The following is a 17,199-nucleotide window of genomic DNA, read 5'->3' as shown; positions in this document are numbered from 1 at the left end:
CCTGAAGACCTTTTACCTAGCTGTAGCTCAGAGATGTCTATTAGGAATGTAATTGCTCGTACTCTCCCTCCACCTGTGCACTACACTTGACCTTTACACAATACCATGGGTTTTACAGTATGGTTCAGTTAAAGCTTAAAATAAGTCGTGTCCATCTGATTCTTTGAGAGTAGAAGAGCACAATGGTAGAATAATTGATGTAAATAATATAAGGGTAATAAAAAAGCAAGGGATTCACACAAAAACTAGCTCTGGGTTGAATCAATTATTATTTGACCTGAAGCAAATAGCAGCAAACAAAACACTTCTTTAGATAGAGAATAAAATAGAAACCATCATACACATTGCAGTACATTCAGGAAAGCAATCACTGCTGAGGACATTATGTTTCAACCTGTGGAGACAGGTTAGCTAACAAAGCAAGGCCAGGGTCAGCTGTGGAGACTGGATAGGAAAACAGTTAAATTATGAGGAGAGGATTTTCTCTGAGTTCTCGGTAAACACTGAGGAGAGACCGGGTCGTCTGCCCTGTGGAGACGCTCACACCGAAGCCTGCTGAGATGTGTGTTTGCTGGATCTGCTGCAGCAGGAGCTGGCATGGAAGAGAGAATTACAAAAACAGAAATGTCAAAAGCACGTTGGAATAGATTTTGTCACTGAAATTACAAGGTAATTATTTCTTGATTGAATTACATTTGTTATGAGACCAGTATCCTTTTTTTTTACACTATAAATGCAGTTTCTGTGAGTACATCAGCGACTTCAGTGCCCTGGACTCTTATACTGATACAAGATGTCAGGAGGGGCTGCTAGCTAAGTTGCTGCAAATGTTTAACTGCCTGTTTAGATGTAGAGATTTATTTAATTTAATGAGCTGGACATACAACTATACGGGACTAGTATAAGTCATAAGAAAGTTAATTACACGTATATTAAACAGCAATATTGCTCTTTAGAGAAGACAGATAATCGGTATGGTGTTAATAACGGTTATCTTTATAGTCATTTATGGTAATGTAAAGACATGTAGGTCTTACCTCAGCTCGGTGCAGGGCTGGTCTCAAAGCCAAAATCTTGATGCTCTTTGTGGAAGCAGCTCTATCAGGAACTCTCTGCAGCAGACACTATATGAAGGAACAGATATGACCATGAATCTGAAGTCATATTTACAGTGCCTTTAAAAAGTATTCACCCCCTTGGATGTTTAACCCTTCTGCTGATGTTATAAATAAATTATGGTCAATATAATTTGGTCTTTATGAATTTTTTTTTATGTCCAAGTAAAAACAGATTTCTACAAAGTAATTGCAATTAAACAAAAATATGTCTCATACTGTATGCACAAGCTCTGTCAGGTTGCAGGGGGATCAAGCTTGAACAGCCCTGTTTTCAATTCCAGCCACAAATTCTCTATTGGATTGAGGTCTGGACTTTAAACATTCACCTTGTTGTCTTTAAACCACTTCTGTGTAGCTTTGGCTGTGTGCTTTGGGTCATTGTCTTGCTGGAAAATAAATCTTCTCTCTTACAGACTGAATTAGATTATCCTCCAGGATTTTCTTATATTTTGCTGCATTCATTTTACCCTCTACCTTTACAGGCCTTCAAGGGCCGGCTACTGGGATGCATCCCAACAGCATGGTGCTGCAACCACTGTGCTTAACAGTGGGATGATGTGTTTGTGGTGATGTGCAGTGTTTGGTGTCAGCCAAACATAGCATCTTGTCTGATGGCCAAAACACACCATTTTGTCATCAAAGAACTTTCTCCTACTTGACCATGGAGTCTCTCACATGCCTTTGACAAACTCTAGTCAAGCATTTTCTTCAACATTGGTTTTCTCTTTGCCACTCTCTCATAAAGCTTTGACTGGTGCAGAGCTGGAAACAGTCTCTCCCATCTCAGCTGCTGAAGCTTGTAACTCCTTCAGAGTAGACATAGTTTTCCTGGTGGCCCACTGTGTGATCACGTTTGTTCATCTGACTATGCAGGAAAGGTCTGTTGGTTGTACCTGAACTCGGTGCACAACAGCATGGTGAAGCCCACACACCGCTGCCAGAGAGGAGCTCTCAATCTTAACCTCCACTGTGGTCAAGGACTCCTCATTTCCCATGATCCCCTCCCCGATGTTTACCTGAAAAAACAAAAAACAAACGATGAAAAAAATTGGCCATATTTCCCAGCCCTACTTCAGGGTAATGTGAACCTATTGCACATGCTACAGCATAGATTCAACACAGAAGCTGGGGATACATTGAGTGTGTATATCAGGGCTGATATCAATACCGATGTTTAAAATAACTGAGCCAGTGCTAATAGGGATACTAATATTTTTCAGTATTTATTTTGGTGTAACACTCCCACTATGCCAAAATTTTCTCTGGGTTTGACAGCAAAAACAAACTTGAGTTTTTCTAATACACGAGTTCTGCCATATCAAAAAACTTTTCTTTAAATCAGCAGTAAAGTGAACTTGATGACTGCATTCAATAGATTTGATTCAACAGAATAAACACTGGCTACTTGTTTCTGTTTCTGCACTTTATTTGCCAAAGGCTAATGTTTGTAATCAGGGATGATACTGATGTTACATTCTAGTCCATGGAGGGCAGCCTTACACTTTCCAGTTGATAGTCTACTGTTGACTAATCTGAAATGAAACCAGCCATACAAATTTGTGTATTTTAAGAGAGCCCACTCTGGCAGGAATCGAAAGAAATACTACATTGATAAAACATCGCACAAATGGGTTCAGTATTATTCTTTTAGGCATGTCTAGGGCATGAACAAACTCATTTTTTGTTGCAGCACTAGGTTGCCCTTAAATGGTAAGAACCTAATTTTGAGGACACCCAAAGGAAAGTTTAATCGACATAACTGTAGAAAAGCCTTTACCTCTTTTGCTGTCAATGTAACAGTGTGATTGTTTGGTCCTCGAGCATGGATCACTGGGCTGCTGACTGTAGTTCTTTCTCCATGTCCTGATTTCACTCCTCCATGATGTTCAGACAACAGCCAGTCCAGAAGAGAGAGGCTCACATTACAATGAAGGTCAGAATCTGAGTTTCCAACCCCTAGCATTCCCCTCACTAACTCTGAAGACACCTGAAACTTTGCTGAAAACTTCTCTGGTTCAGACTTTGAAATTTTCTCTCCTCCCTCCCCTCTACCGCTGCACATGATCCTGCGTGAGTTTATGAACGCCTGTATGCTATCTGCTGTGTTGTCAGATTGAGTTGTGGTCTTATTAAAGGTGGTTATGGGACTGTCTACCTGCAGTGCGTGCAGCCAATCAACTGTAAGTGTGTTCAGAGGCAAACTGATACAACTACTATGCAGCCCAGGATGCCCTGCAGCCTCGTCTCCCAGCAGACTTAAGAGCGAGAAGACAAGTGAGCAGCTTGCTGTAACTGGGAATGATTCATCTCCTGCTGCTGCGAGAGGCAGAGATACTTCCAATGTTTCTCCTGGATGAAGATTCTGGAAAGGGAATGTGAAATTTGTGCACAAGCTTTCTCCTCTTGAGCTTGGAGAATAAGAGAGAGGGAAAACAGTGATGCTTAGAGTCCAGCCTCGCTCTAAAACATAGGGGCTGGAGTTTTCTAGAACACATGTCAGGTTCAGAGAGTCTTTTTGAAGCAGTCTGCTCCATCTGGTGACAGCATGGCATCTGATTGGTTTCTCCTGGACTGTTAGATGTTCTTCACTGTTCATGCTGGCTGTGAGCAGGAAGCTGATGTTCAGCACCTGATTCAGGTGCATCAGGATTTGGTTTTTGGATCTGATGGAAGTTTTCAGCGCTGATGCTCTGAAGGAAAACATATAGACACTGATGAATATTAACCACACAACTAATCAGATATTAACCATCACTGTGATATGAACACACATATTAATCTGTTGCAAAAGCCTAAACTGCACAGAACCTGTCAAATTTTTTTAAATATCTTTTTGTATCTATTTTTTCTCCTGTTTAATGTTTTTTATAAAGGTTATCTGCAGTCACATGATTCCAACGATGTGCGAAAGTCAAATGGAAGGAAGTAAAGAGCAGTGGTTAGGAATCTGTAGGAACAGAGGAAAGTTAGCATGTTATATCCCTAAATGGACCTACACACTGCAGTTATTATTAGGAAATCCCTACATAAACTGAGCATGATCATTAAACTTTACACAATTGGATATTTCCACAGGTTACTAGAACCACCTGGCTTGAAGGCGATTGTTATCACAAGTGATTTAGTCCTGCAGAACTCCTACAACACCTCTAACCAGATGAAAGGATACAACCTAAGACCTAAGAGACTAGCTGCGCCTCTTTCAAAATGTTTCTCTCTAGTTTTGCCATAAACCATTCCCTCTCTTACATTTTTGTCATTATTCAATACACATTTAAAGGGATATTTCAGGATTTTTGAAGTTGGGTTGTATGAGGTACTTGGCTATAGTAGTGGCATTAGCCTCCAGTGAATTCCGTGAAAGTTGATCCTGTGGTCATTATGAGCTCAAAGAGATCCGGGGCATAATGGCTATAAATATGAACGTTTCATCTGTGTAGTTTAACGAGTTTTACGTAAAAATGAGCCAGGAAAATATGTTGGCTTGCCTGTTCGCTGTGTTGAAAACATATAAAGCACTCCATCTTTCCCAGAAAAACCCTCAGTCAGGCACTATTTTTATGATGCAGCTTTCAGCATTTTGTCTCTTTCCACCATGAACTAACATCCTCCAATAAGCTGTGTGGGTCTTCAGGCTTCTACAGGGATAATAGCACCACACCAAGCTAAAACAAAGCTGATATGAGCGATTTCGACTCGAGTGATGATGATGTGCTGTTTAATGTGGATACGAGAGGATATTTGTATGAACCGGAGTACACTGAAGAAAAACGTATACAGATGGAGAGTCAGTGGGCTGAAAGTGAGAGCAGAAAAACTTCATGTGAAAGTTTTGAGCAGGAGAGATCCCGAGCATGGGTTCACATTTTCCACACCTACACCACAAGGTAACTCGGAATCTCTCCTGTGATTTCTGTGAAAGTCAATCGAGTGGTTATTACGAGTTTAGAGATCCCCAGCATAGTGGCTATAAATGACAACATTTAATCAGCGTAGTTTGACAAATTTTCTGCAAAAATGAGCCAAGAAAATATGTTGGCTTGCCTGTATGCTGTGTCAAAAATGCACAAAGCACTTCATTTGAACTTGCAAATGACATGTTGTCCTAATATTGTGCATGCCTTACACCTTTTTTTGGTTTGTATTATAGTAACAATCTCAGAGATTATTTATGTACCTTTCACAAACATCCCCGATAGCAGACAGCAGGTCTCTGATGCTGCGGCCCGCTTGTGTGGAGGATGTTGCTTCCTCTCTCCTCTCTGGTAAAGTGATCCTCTGGAGCTGACCTCTGACAGACAGAGCCAGCAGTTCAGCTTCACCTGTGTATGACAAGAAGGAGGTTAAGAGATTTTAACTGAATATTAGCAAACAAAGCTCTAACTGGTAACTTTAAATATTACTTTTCTATTACACAGTCAGAATTCAGTGTTTACATAACACAAAGCCTGCAAATGTATCTTTATCCTTTCACATCAGCTCAAGTTGCTCCAAGTTGAGGTTAAGTTGATCGACTTAGAGCAAGGAGCTGGAGCTAAATGATTGAAATTATCACTCAGGCATAGTCTTGTTGATTTCTTGACACTTAATGTGTTGGTCCGTGTCAAAAGTTTGTCTTCTATTTGGTTAGATAAAGGTTTAATGAATGATTTTGTGCATTTGATATCACCATGTCCTGCCTGCGTCTTCTTACCTCCTGTTTTGCATTCATGTTCAGCCAAGGCGATGATCCTACATACATTTAAACTTCTGGGGCTTTGGAGAGCAGTTCCTGCCTTATTTGAGGTCTCCTCTTGACCTTCTCGCCCACCTGATCCCTCTGACAAATCAAGCACCAGCAGGTCTGACCCAGTGCTGTAATAAAGACAGTTTTTATCCACACAGCCACACATCACAGGCCCGGGTACACACCCTTCTGTAAAATCAGCAGTCTTTCCTCCTCCTTCTGCCCCCTCTTTGTTCACTTTAATCAGCACCACTTTTCCTTTTACACCTACTGCCACCAAACATTGTGCATGTCCCAAACTGTCCACGACAGAAGATGCTCCAACAAACACGACTGGCTGCTCAAGGCTGTGCAGGACCCTGAGTCTTGATCCTGGGGGGCGAAGAGAAAGGAAACACAAGCACCCATCTGGCAGACCACAGAGAATAACTGGTGACTTTGCAAGAGTGGCATCAAGACCAAACAGAAGTTTGAAGAGGGCAGGCTCGAGACAGAAGTGGTCGTCAGGTAAATGAGTAGAAGATGTAGTATCACTTGAGTGGACACACATCAGCACAGGCCTTGTTATTGTGTCAGTATTTGTCTCAGAGTTTTCTAAAGCACTAGAAACCACTGGTAGTCCGAATGAAGTGAGCATCTCACAGCTGTTGGATTCTGATTCTTTAGGAGAATTATACAGAGTAAACACCCAGGACGTGTCTCTCAAGGACACAGTCAGAAGGACGGAGCCGACGACAAGCAGCGATAAGACCTTCTCGTCAGGAACACAAAGAGACTCTGATGAGATGTGAAGCTCAGCGGGGCAAGAGGAGGAATCAGCTGGGGAACTTTGACTTCTGCAGAAAGGAAAGATCACAAAAAATGAGGGACTGTGAACAACCAATCAAATCCAATTCAAGCTGATGTGTCCTAACAGACATTTCAAAAGAATCAAAAGACTGGATCACGTTAAAACTATGATGGCGTAAAAGTAAAGACTCAAACTGATGCATTTAAATTTGTGAAAATGCAAAGCAGGAAATGTTTGGGGCTTAAAGTTCAACAGGGTGAAATAGTGCCTGGGATGGTTATTTTAATAATCTAAAGGTAATAAGGATTCTTATTTTGAAATGATAAAGATATCTGCGTTTAAACATGAAACAATGTGACACTTCATTTTGAAACACAAGGTTTTGAAAAAACTGAAATGTCACGCTGACATTAGAATTCAGAGTACTTAGTTGAAGCACCCGTGGCAGCAATTACAGCCTCGAGTCTATTTAGTATGACGCAGCAAGCTTTGCACATCTGGATTGGGGCATTTTTTTCCGTTCTTCTTTCAAATCCTCTCAAGCTCAGTCAGGTTGGGTGGGGACCCTCTGTGGGCAGACATTTTCAGGTCTCTCCAGAGATGTTCAATAGCTTTCAGCTCAGGTCACTGGCTGGGTCACTATAGGATATTCACAGAGTTGTCCCCAAGCAACTCCTGTGGCTGTCTTGGCTGTGTGCTTAGGGTCACTGTCATGTTGGAAGGTTAACCTTCAGTTTTTTTATTGAAGATATAGTCCCCCTGTCCCTTCTGCTGAAAAACACCCCCACGGCATGATGCTGCCACCACCATGCTACACTGTTAGAATGGTATTGGGCAGGTGATGAGTGGTGTCTGGTTTCCTCCAGACATAACATTTAGAATTGAGGCCTAACCGTTGAATCTTGGTTTCATCAGACAAGAGAATCTAGTCTCTCACAGTATGATAATCCTTCAGGTGCCCAAGTGGGCAATGATTCAGATACCATGATGTATCATTATGTGATTGTCTTGCAATAAATATATTACTGCAGAATCTCTGTGCCCTGATATTATCATCATTGTGTGTACCTTTACCTTGTACTGTGAATCACCCTTTGATTAGTTTCCCATCCCAAGACACATAGTCTAATAAGGTCCATACCTGGAGAGTAGAGACTGTAAACGGACACAATACACTCCTCTATGACAGGCCACATAGAGAAGATGGTTGTGATGACACCCAGCCAGGTCACTCACAGGACCAGGGAACTTCAGGACAGCCTGTAAAACACGACAAAAACCCAGTCAACACAGAAAATATGAAACAAAAATAGATGTAGTTTTGACTTGTATGAGTCCATTACCTTAAGTTTCCTCCTGTCAGTACTAAAGACAAAGACTTCCTCGCTGCCAGTGCAAAGGATCACCTCTGTCCCAAAAACAAACTTCAGCCTCGGCGAGTATGACGTTTCTGAACAGTCAAACTCAGCCCAGGTCTCGACCGCACACCTCCCGTCCATAGCCGTAGAAACTATCAAATAGATGCTGACAAGTCTGCGTACGTAACGTTAGACTGACTGCTACACTATTGCCTCAGTTACGGGTGATGTAAGAAGATGTTTGTGCAAAAAACGGACAAGCTAACCCTGCCTCTACTGCTGACAGAGGATGCGACTCTCTCTCACACAAACTTCCGCGCGTCGCGTGTTGGGCCAATGACTGTCATGGACTACATTTCCCATGAACATAAACGGAAATAAGATATCTGACGACGTATGTAGTTTAAAACGTATAAAAAATGTATTAGCTGGTCGAGATAGTGGAATAATGTTTTTCCTCTAAAAGCAATTTTAAGTATTTGGGACTTTTTACTATCGCTTGTACTTTAGTAACCCGACTGCACTAGGTGGCGCATGCGTCATATTTGTGTGCCAACGGTCCACAAAGAAGAACCTGCCGGATGCACGTGATCTTAATCCACCAATCAAATCAGTCATGCCAACATACTGCGAAATTTGAAAACACCCCTGTTTAGCTCAGTGGCTGGAGTAGGTGCTGCTACACAGATTGAATCTACGGTTATTTTATTTTATTTCACCTCAGTGTACGATGGAGCAGTTGTCCGACGATGATTTTAAAATGTATTTCTACGAGAACAGGCTGAAAACTTACGAGGGGTGGCCGTTCGACGAAGACTGTTCCTGCACACCCGAAAATGTGAGTAGACGTTTAAAAAGGTTGGCCTACGGTTAGCGACGCATCGATTTTAGCAATCATTAGCTTGTAGAAACACTAAATAGAATAGACTGCTAAAGAGATAAAGGGTTATTTGTTGCCTTACCGTGCATAACAGCCGATTTTTAGCGTCTTGGTGACAAAGTCTAACATTGAAAACTTTAAAATAGACACTTTGAATGAGAAAGCAACATCTCATAGGGATGTTGGTGAGGTTAAAAGAAACATTAAGCGTGTTTTTGTTACCGTATTTGAGAATATAAACCTCTGCTCTTTTAATGATGTTTTCGAGAACTGTGATGAAGATTACCTGCATACCTGTAAGCCTGAAAACTGAATTTGATTTCCCTCTTAATAAATGCAATATATATCTGTCCATAAGATAAGCCAAGCATTAATAGCTGTACAACGATCACTTTTAAACTATAATCAGAATTGAAAAGTACCCTTTTCACCTATCTGTCACTTTTCCTGGTAAATTTTTTAATCCACCAGTAACTGACATTTTTACCACACAATTTATTTTAACAAGAATCATTATAATATGAGGTACAGTATAATAATCAGGAGTTATAGTATTCAAATTAGAGGCTATTTAATAACCGAAAATGCACCATGTGGGGAAATTTTAGTATGCACTCTCCTTTGTAGTCAGATAAAAAAAATCAGATTTGACTGTAATTAAGCCTAATCTAAGAGGCAAGATAATCAATTTGTTGTTGTAAGCTCATATTAGGAGTTATTTTCTGGCAGTACCATTTCCTGGTGGATACGAGCCTAAAAAATCTGGAGAAACTCTTGTTATTCTGCTTTGTTTTGTTTTGTTTGTTTGTTTTTTTCGTTTTTGACTGGAAATGGGGACAAAACGAGCTGATTTCCCTTCTTCTGTTTCAGTCATAAAAATGGAAAAACAGGAATACCAATTACAAAAGAAGGTTCAGTTTTTTTAATCTGTAATTTTTTCTTCTTGTTTTAGTTAAATACTTGAAGTAAATGACCCAATGAGACAGGTGAACATTTCAAAATAAAAGTCCTTATGTCAAATTTGGAGCCTACATAGCCATCTCCTGTGTTTTACAGTATAATTATAGGCCTATTTGCTCTGTATGACATTAAAAATAATGTCAATGGTGAAACACTTGTGTTTTAATGGACCATATTAATGTTAGGAGTAAAATAAATGAGCAAATATAGAGACAAAACAACCAGGCATTCTCACAGTCACACCTGTGGCCAATGTAGAGTCCCCTGTTAACTTAAGGAGCATGTTTTTGGTCTGTGGGAGGAAGCTGGAGTATCTGAAGAGAGCCGAAGCATGCACAAGGAGAACATGTAAACTCTGCACAGAAAGGCCCTGACCAGGATTCGAACCAGGAACCTTCTTGCTGTGAGGCAACAGCACCTGAGTCCCTTAAACAGCACTGGGATTGGCTGTACACATCGGCAGAAATTTATTTATCTGCTACCAATAATTAACTTTCAGGCTGTTATCTGCTGATACTGATATTATGGTGGTAATTACTGTTCTCACAGTGCATTTTCACAACAGCACCATAGCAAGCTCCTCAGTCATTACCCTTTGAGATATTTGTTACAACACCCTAACACTATTTGGTACCCCTGCCTGTGAGTTCATATTGCTTTACAGCCTTGCAGGGGCAAAAGAGAGCATTGTAAAGTGTGAGTTGTACACACGCACACAGAAGTGCACCAACACAGTGCATTATTCCCCTGCTGGCTCTTATAATCCAGTTTTCACCTCTGAATTAAGATATTATGCCTGTAAATGGCAAAATTTACAGCTGTTCAATACAGCTGTAACTGTTCAATACAGAGACCTGTTTGGCATTTCAAAGCATTTCTCACTGGTAGTCCAAAACTTAACACCCTTGGTTTACCATGATGGATATCAGAGAAGTTGAAGGGGTCTTTTGTTAAAAAAAAGGTTACATTAAAGAACATACTATCTAATTAATAAATGAAGAATATCCTTTAAGATGACGGATTTGCTTATTTTCGTTTTCTGCATATTTGCAAGTAGGGATACACGTACTCTGATATGGGTATGATGAAAAACAGTAGAGGAGAATGAAAGCCATGCACTAATAAATTGTCAAGAGGAGGGATGATGCACATCTGACGAAAATGGGAAAAAAAACTAATCTAAATAATTTTAAGAACAGTTATGATATCATTAGGTACTCATATCTGCATTTGGTATGGTCAAGTACCCATATATAAGTACTTGTACTTGACCCCCACCCCCATAAATACAGGTTAATAAATAAAGAAAACAAGAGGTTAAAAGTGTTTTCTATGTTATTCCTGTCTGTCTGTTTCTCCAGATGGCCAAAGCTGGCTTCATCCACACCCCATCAGGGAACAGCCCAGACGTGGCCATGTGTTTCTTCTGCCTCAAAGAGCTGGAGGGCTGGGAGCCTGAGGACGACCCAGAGTAAGATAACCATAATACCCTGCCCATGGGACAGTAGTACAAATACAAGCACAGCAACTTTACAGATTGTTTTCAGCATCTTCTTTATAAGCAGAATTCCCTTGAAACAACTTTAATACAGTGAAGCAAAGTAATGAGACAACAGCTCACTGCAAGCTTATCACAACATTAAAACACAAAATATAAAATATGTGGTAAAAATAAGTGTCAATTATTAGGACATGCATGTAAAGTTAAGGTAACATTAACTATTTAATAGTGCACTTCATGTTTTTTCTGGGCTTGCCACAGATCGATTTTTAAAGAAGAAGAAGCAAGCATTTTTTGTAATTAAAATTTAAAGAAACATTTAATCACTGTATTTCCCAAACTAGCTAAATGTTACATTTATTTCAAAACTGCCTTGCACACACAGGTTTGACTCTCCTTCTTGAGTTGGATTTATAGTGTTATATACTGTGAATTAATGTATATTCATGTCTATTTCATCTTGTCTGCAATGTATCATACACAAAGGGAAAATGATGGGGTGCTTTTTAGTCCCTGCCATCAGAAATTGTATGTTCACATGCAGTTACATTGATGTGGGTGTAATGTTAAAGCACAATAGTACAGTATGACAGAATTTTAATACATTAAGAGACCCCAAATAACTTATATCATGTTTTTATTTAACCAGGATTTATTCCCATTTAAATACAAATATCTCTTTTACAAGGGAGTCCTGGCCAAGACTGCAGCATGATAAGTTTCACAGAGGACATTAAACAGGACATAGAACAAAGGTTACATCAATCAACAAATCAACAGCTTTCAGCAGAAAAACAAGTGCACACACTGGTCAAATGTTCCCTAACTCTAGTTTTAAAATCTCCTAAATTAACACAACGCTCAAGTTTAAGATGACCCTGTAACTCTGACCAAGTCATAGACATTGACAATAACATTTTTGAGGCTTCAAAACCTCCTGAAGATGTACAGAAATGTGTATTAGCTGAGTAATACTGAACAAGACTAATGTCTGATACTTAATGTGTAAGATCAGTGCACTGCCTTAAAAACCAAGTATGTAAACTAAAACACAATACTAATTAATGTAAGCATTTTTGCTTTATCAGTATTTCCGGGGTTTTTCCTTCTCTTTGTCTAAGTAGTGAGAACAAACTTCCTGCATGGGACATCCATAAACGCTAGTTTTAACACGCACATGGACTGGTCATAATTGACAAAGAGCTCTTGACTTCCAACATTCTATTCATTTTTGTGACTGTACTTTAAAAGCATCGACATGCTTTTAATTTTCAACACTCTAAGCCCTTTGATGCTCATTTTGCATGGAAGACATCATTTTTTTAAATCACTGTTAGACTGATGATGCCCTACATTTTTAATTCAGAAGAATGTTCATTATATTGGTAATTTATGAATTAAGGACCTGCATCCACAGCCACTATTTTTTGAGCTGGTTAGACTTGGGCGGTACTCAACTTCTAATATCTTTAAATTTTACATGGATATACCGTATTACCGCAATTTGTTTTAAAAACCACATTATACAAGCACTTGTCAGTGCACATAAGCACAGTGAGCAGTCCTCTCTGTCTATGGGACATGCACGTTCTCTTTTCCTCCCTCTTCCCTCCCTTCCTCCCAGAGGTAATATGAGAATTAATAATCAGCTATTATCACATAGGATCTGGGAATATGAAGTAATGTTTTGTGTGCTTTTAAACAGAAAAAGATGGGCCTAAGTTCAATATTGCTGCATTTTGCTCACGCATGGTTTTAATTGGGATTGCCATTGCTTTTGCAGGACACAGCACACTTGTCACTGATCTACAACCAGACAGAAGAATTAAAGCATTTTTAAACTCATGTCAACCTAGATCTCATAAGCCAGAGGTGCATGGTTAACAGTTTGACTTTAGAGCAGACCAGACTGGATGCTATTGTTATGCAAGCTCCATACCCTGCCATGGCATGCAAGTAGCTTTGCACTGGTGTATAAGTGCGTGTTCATCGTTCACCATAATTGGTCCCACATCACTAACAGGAGCTCTGTCATCACTTGGGTCACACTCACACTTGGCAATCTGTAATCGTACTGAGCTAAAGTCATTTGACCCCCTCCCCAGTCCCCTTTTTGGCCCACTCTCACACTGTTCAACAAATCCAGGCCTGAGCACAGAGGCATCACGCACCGACGGTATCACACGGAGCATCCTCTGATGATACATTTATAAGACTTGATGAGCCACCATAAATATACATCTTGTATTTTTAGTTAAGGCTGTAAAAAGCAGTCCATTTATATGATATCTAATCTGACCCTGGGGTATTTCACCTGACCTGGGATCAGTGCATTAACTGTACAGAGCCCAATGAAGAGAGGGAGAGGTGGGTTATAAATAATTTTTTACCATACCATAATGAGAGCAATTGAAATCAAGAAGAGGCAGAACTTACCCAACCTTGGGCTGAGAAATAACCAACTGCCACTGGCAGATGCCCTTTATTTACACTTAAGCAGTACTTTAAAAAGTTAGCTTTACATCCATAGTCACTGAGAAGACATTCCTGGTGTCATGCTTTCACCTTGCTGATTAACCGTTTCTATATTTTAATCAGAGCTGCATACACGTGTCGCACATAGCCATGTCTCCTTTTTCAGTGCGCCCATGGATGGTGTGCTTGGTGCATTGCCATTTCTTTTACAGCTGTGTTCGTACATAATTGCCACTGAGTCCTTGAAGTAAAACTGTCATCTTGCCCTCATCACTCTCTTTGTTTTGTTGGCAGAAAGGAGCACAAATCTCATTCACCGACTTGTCATTTCATCAGCCTGAAAAAGAAAGTGGAGGAGCTGAGTGTGGAAGAGTTCTTGAAACTACAGAAGGAGAGGCAGAAGTTCATCATTGTACGTTCTCATACTACTGTTTATATTTTATAAGTTAACAGCAAGAAACAGTTTAATTATCGGGCTGTTAAAAAATACAATAAAATGTATTTTTGCAGTCTTTTCTTTGATACAGTCATGGACGAAAGTATTGGCACCCCTGGAATTTTTCCAGAAAATACACCATTTCTCCCAGAAATTGTTGGAGTTGCAAATGTTTTTGGTATCCACATGTTTATTTCATTTATGTGCATTGGAACAACACAAAAAAAAACAGAAGAAAAAAGTCAAAATTGACATAATTTTACACAAAACTCAAAAATTGGGCCGGACAAAATTATTGGCACCCTTTTAAAACTGTGGGTAAATCATTTTATATCAAGCATGTGATGCTCATTTAAACTCACCTGTTGCAGTAACAGGTGTTGGCAATATAAAAATCCCACCTGAAGCCAGTTAGAATGTATAAAAGTTGGCTCAGCCTTTGTGTTGTGTGCCTGTGTGTGATAGAAAGCATGGAAAAGAAAGAAGAGCCGAGAACTGTCTGAGGACTTAAGTTGCAAAACTGTGGAAAAATATGAACAATCTCAAGGTTTCAAGACCATCTCCAGAGATCTTGAAATTCCTTTGTCCACTGTGCGTAATATAATCAAGAAGTTTATAACCCATGGAACTGTGGCTAATCTCCCTGGACTTAGACGGAAGAGAAAAATTGACAAAATAATGCAATGCAGGATAGTTGGAAAGGTGGATAAACATCCTCAGTCATCTTCCACACAAATTCAGGCTGTCCTGCAGACTCAGGGTGCAAAAGTGTCGGCTCAGACCATACGTCGTAATCTGAATGAGATGAAGCGCTATGGCAGAAGACCGAGGAGAACCCCACTGCTGACAGAGAGACATGACAAAAGCCAGACTGGAGTTTGCAAAAATGTACCTGAGTAAGCCTCAGTCCTTCTGGGAGAACATTTTGTGGACAGATGAGACTAAGGTAGAGCTTTTTTGGAAAAGCAGGTCATTCTACCGTTTACAGAAAACAGAATGAGGCATAAAAAAAAAAAAACACACAGTACTTACAGTCAAACACGGTGGAGGTTCAAAGATGTTTTGGGGTTATTTTGCTGCCTCTGGCACTGAGTGCCTTGACTGTGTGGAAGGAATCATGTAATCTGGAGACTATCAAAAGATTTTGGGCCGCAAGGTAGGGCTTAGTGTCAGAAAGCTTGGTCTTATGTCAGTTTTGGCTTTTTTTTCTTCTGCTTTTTTTGTGTTGTTCCAATGCACATAAAGGAAATAAACACGTGTATACCAGAAACATTTGGTAACAATCAGTTGAGTTTCTCATCCAGATTTAATTTCCTCCTCTCACAGAACAAATCATGCAACGAGGCTCTTACCAAGTTTGAGCAGGCAGCCAAGCTGAGGAAGGCGGATATGATTAAGACAGCCATGGGTGAAGAGTGATTGATGGTTGCTGGAAAGCGAATGAACATTTTTATGTTTCCTTTATCTGTCTTCTTTGTGTTAATGTTTATCTGTCATCTTTAATATCTTCTGATGTGTTTTATTCATTAAACTTGGTTTGCTGGGTTACCTTCTTGTTTTATCATGGGAATTTTACTAATTATTAAAACTGCTGGGTTTCTGTTTTCTAATAGGATGAGTAATGAATAATTAGACACAGAGATTCTCTTTATTGACAGTCAGAACATCCATGTTAATATTTCCAGCATGCTCCAGCTACTGCTCAGAAGTATGTAGCACACACTGTAGCTTAACTTGCTACCTTCAGTGTCTATCAAAATAAATTTCTAGGTAAATCAAATCACTTTATTAAAAGATAGAAAAATACACAAAAATATTACTGGGAAGCATGTATGTAAAATACTTTAAAGGTGTCATTATTAATCTGATGACGAGGATGGTGTGGTGTTAATAAAGTAAAGATTAACCTACTGTCTACGAGAGCTGATAAAAGTGATTACACTGCGTTTTTTCCAGAGATCAGGAAACATTTCCATTTCTGTGTAACTTAAAATGAATGTGTGAATATTACTTTGACATTACTATTACTGAGCCATAACCAAGAGTTTAATCTGTTTTAGGCTGCTCTTTTAGCATCTGTACACATTATGAAGATGTGAGAGTTGCAGTTTTCTCCTTCATTCAGGAAGGAAACTTTGTCAAGCTGGTGCTTAAGTGAACACATTAATATTCCCATTTCTTTGATTAAACACTGTTTGTTATTCTGGTTACTAAACATGGATTGTCAGAATCAGCGGGGATGCTGGCAGGATTTGACACACCTGTTGCTGGAGCAGAATATGGGTGGGGATACCAGTTAAGGGGCAGGTGTCAAAAATAGTCATTGCCATGTCCCAATGAGCTTATTTTCTGGACAATCTGTCAGATTTGATATTTTCAGACGTGAACCTCAAAGTACTTATCTACATCAGCAGTTCTATCAGAAATGGATACATTTCTTTATCCAAAAAAAAAGCTTTTCTTGGTTGGAAATATGTTTTTGCTTATCACCCGACTGACTTTAGCATGACTGGTTCACCTACTGGCTCCAGTAATACTTTGCAGCTGTAGTGGCTACCATGGCTTTTTTAAAAATTATTTAAACTTTTTTGAACAATTTCTATGTATAAACAATCAGACATACCGGTGTTTATTAGTTAACAATCTTATACCACATTAAAAAGGACTGAGTTCACCTGCAATAAAAAATGATGATAAAATAATTTATTTTAATGATTTAAAATAATGAAGGTGAAAAATAATTTAAAAAGACAGATGTAGTTATAAAATAGTTCTGTATGAATTGAAATTGTTGACATTTTTTATGGAGGTTAATTCAAGAGCCTCAAAATAAAATTAGTAGTAATGCTTTAATACAGCCAATAGGAGCACTTCACCCGATTTCTGTTGTTAACTTGATATTTTTAGATGGTTTATTCTTGAAAAGAAGATCTTGATCAGAATCATTAAGAATAA

The 17,199-nt window shown here is 39.4% G+C and overlaps 2 protein-coding genes across 2 annotated transcripts; one reads left to right on the top strand and one right to left on the bottom strand.

The window, feature by feature from the left end:
• Window positions 1-261: 261 nt before the first annotated feature.
• On the bottom strand, window positions 262-8,290 carry faap100 (FA core complex associated protein 100). The gene is made up of 8 exons (XM_041814888.1): window positions 7,978-8,290; window positions 7,776-7,894; window positions 5,812-6,680; window positions 5,296-5,440; window positions 2,896-3,808; window positions 2,012-2,134; window positions 1,038-1,124; window positions 262-592 (listed from the first exon to the last, which is right to left on the bottom strand). The coding sequence occupies exons 1-8, from the start codon at window positions 8,131-8,133 to the stop codon at window positions 461-463; spliced, it is 2,544 nt and encodes an 847-aa protein (XP_041670822.1). The 5' UTR covers window positions 8,134-8,290; the 3' UTR covers window positions 262-460.
• A 306-nt stretch (window positions 8,291-8,596) lies between these two features.
• Window positions 8,597-15,792, top strand: birc5a (baculoviral IAP repeat containing 5a). The gene is made up of 4 exons (XM_041814889.1): window positions 8,597-8,830; window positions 11,194-11,303; window positions 14,103-14,220; window positions 15,571-15,792. The coding sequence occupies exons 1-4, from the start codon at window positions 8,723-8,725 to the stop codon at window positions 15,661-15,663; spliced, it is 429 nt and encodes a 142-aa protein (XP_041670823.1). The 5' UTR covers window positions 8,597-8,722; the 3' UTR covers window positions 15,664-15,792.
• The last annotated feature ends 1,407 nt before the right edge of the window (window positions 15,793-17,199 follow it).

Source organism: Cheilinus undulatus, linkage group 20 (assembly GCF_018320785.1).
Source record: "Cheilinus undulatus linkage group 20, ASM1832078v1, whole genome shotgun sequence".
In the NCBI taxonomy this organism is placed as follows: Eukaryota; Metazoa; Chordata; class Actinopteri; order Labriformes; family Labridae; genus Cheilinus; species Cheilinus undulatus.
The sequence above is the reverse complement of the archived record's forward strand: the minus strand, read 5'-3'. Positions and strand labels throughout refer to the sequence as shown.

Excerpts from the sequence above, each read along its gene's own strand:
- faap100 (XM_041814888.1), bottom strand. The coding sequence starts at position 8,133 with ATGGACGGGAGGTGTGCGGTCGAGACCTGGGCTGAGTTTGACTGTTCA. Across the intron at positions 7,895-7,977 it reads CTGACAGGAGGAAACTTAAG|GCTGTCCTGAAGTTCCCTGG; the intron begins GTAATGGACTCA and ends CGTGTTTTACAG. Across the intron at positions 1,125-2,011 it reads CTGTTGTGCACCGAGTTCAG|TGTCTGCTGCAGAGAGTTCC; the intron begins GTACAACCAACA and ends TCCTTCATATAG.
- birc5a (XM_041814889.1), top strand. The coding sequence starts at position 8,723 with ATGGAGCAGTTGTCCGACGATGATTTTAAAATGTATTTCTACGAGAAC. Across the intron at positions 8,831-11,193 it reads GTTCCTGCACACCCGAAAAT|ATGGCCAAAGCTGGCTTCAT; the intron begins GTGAGTAGACGT and ends CTGTTTCTCCAG. Across the intron at positions 14,221-15,570 it reads AGAGGCAGAAGTTCATCATT|AACAAATCATGCAACGAGGC; the intron begins GTACGTTCTCAT and ends CTCCTCTCACAG.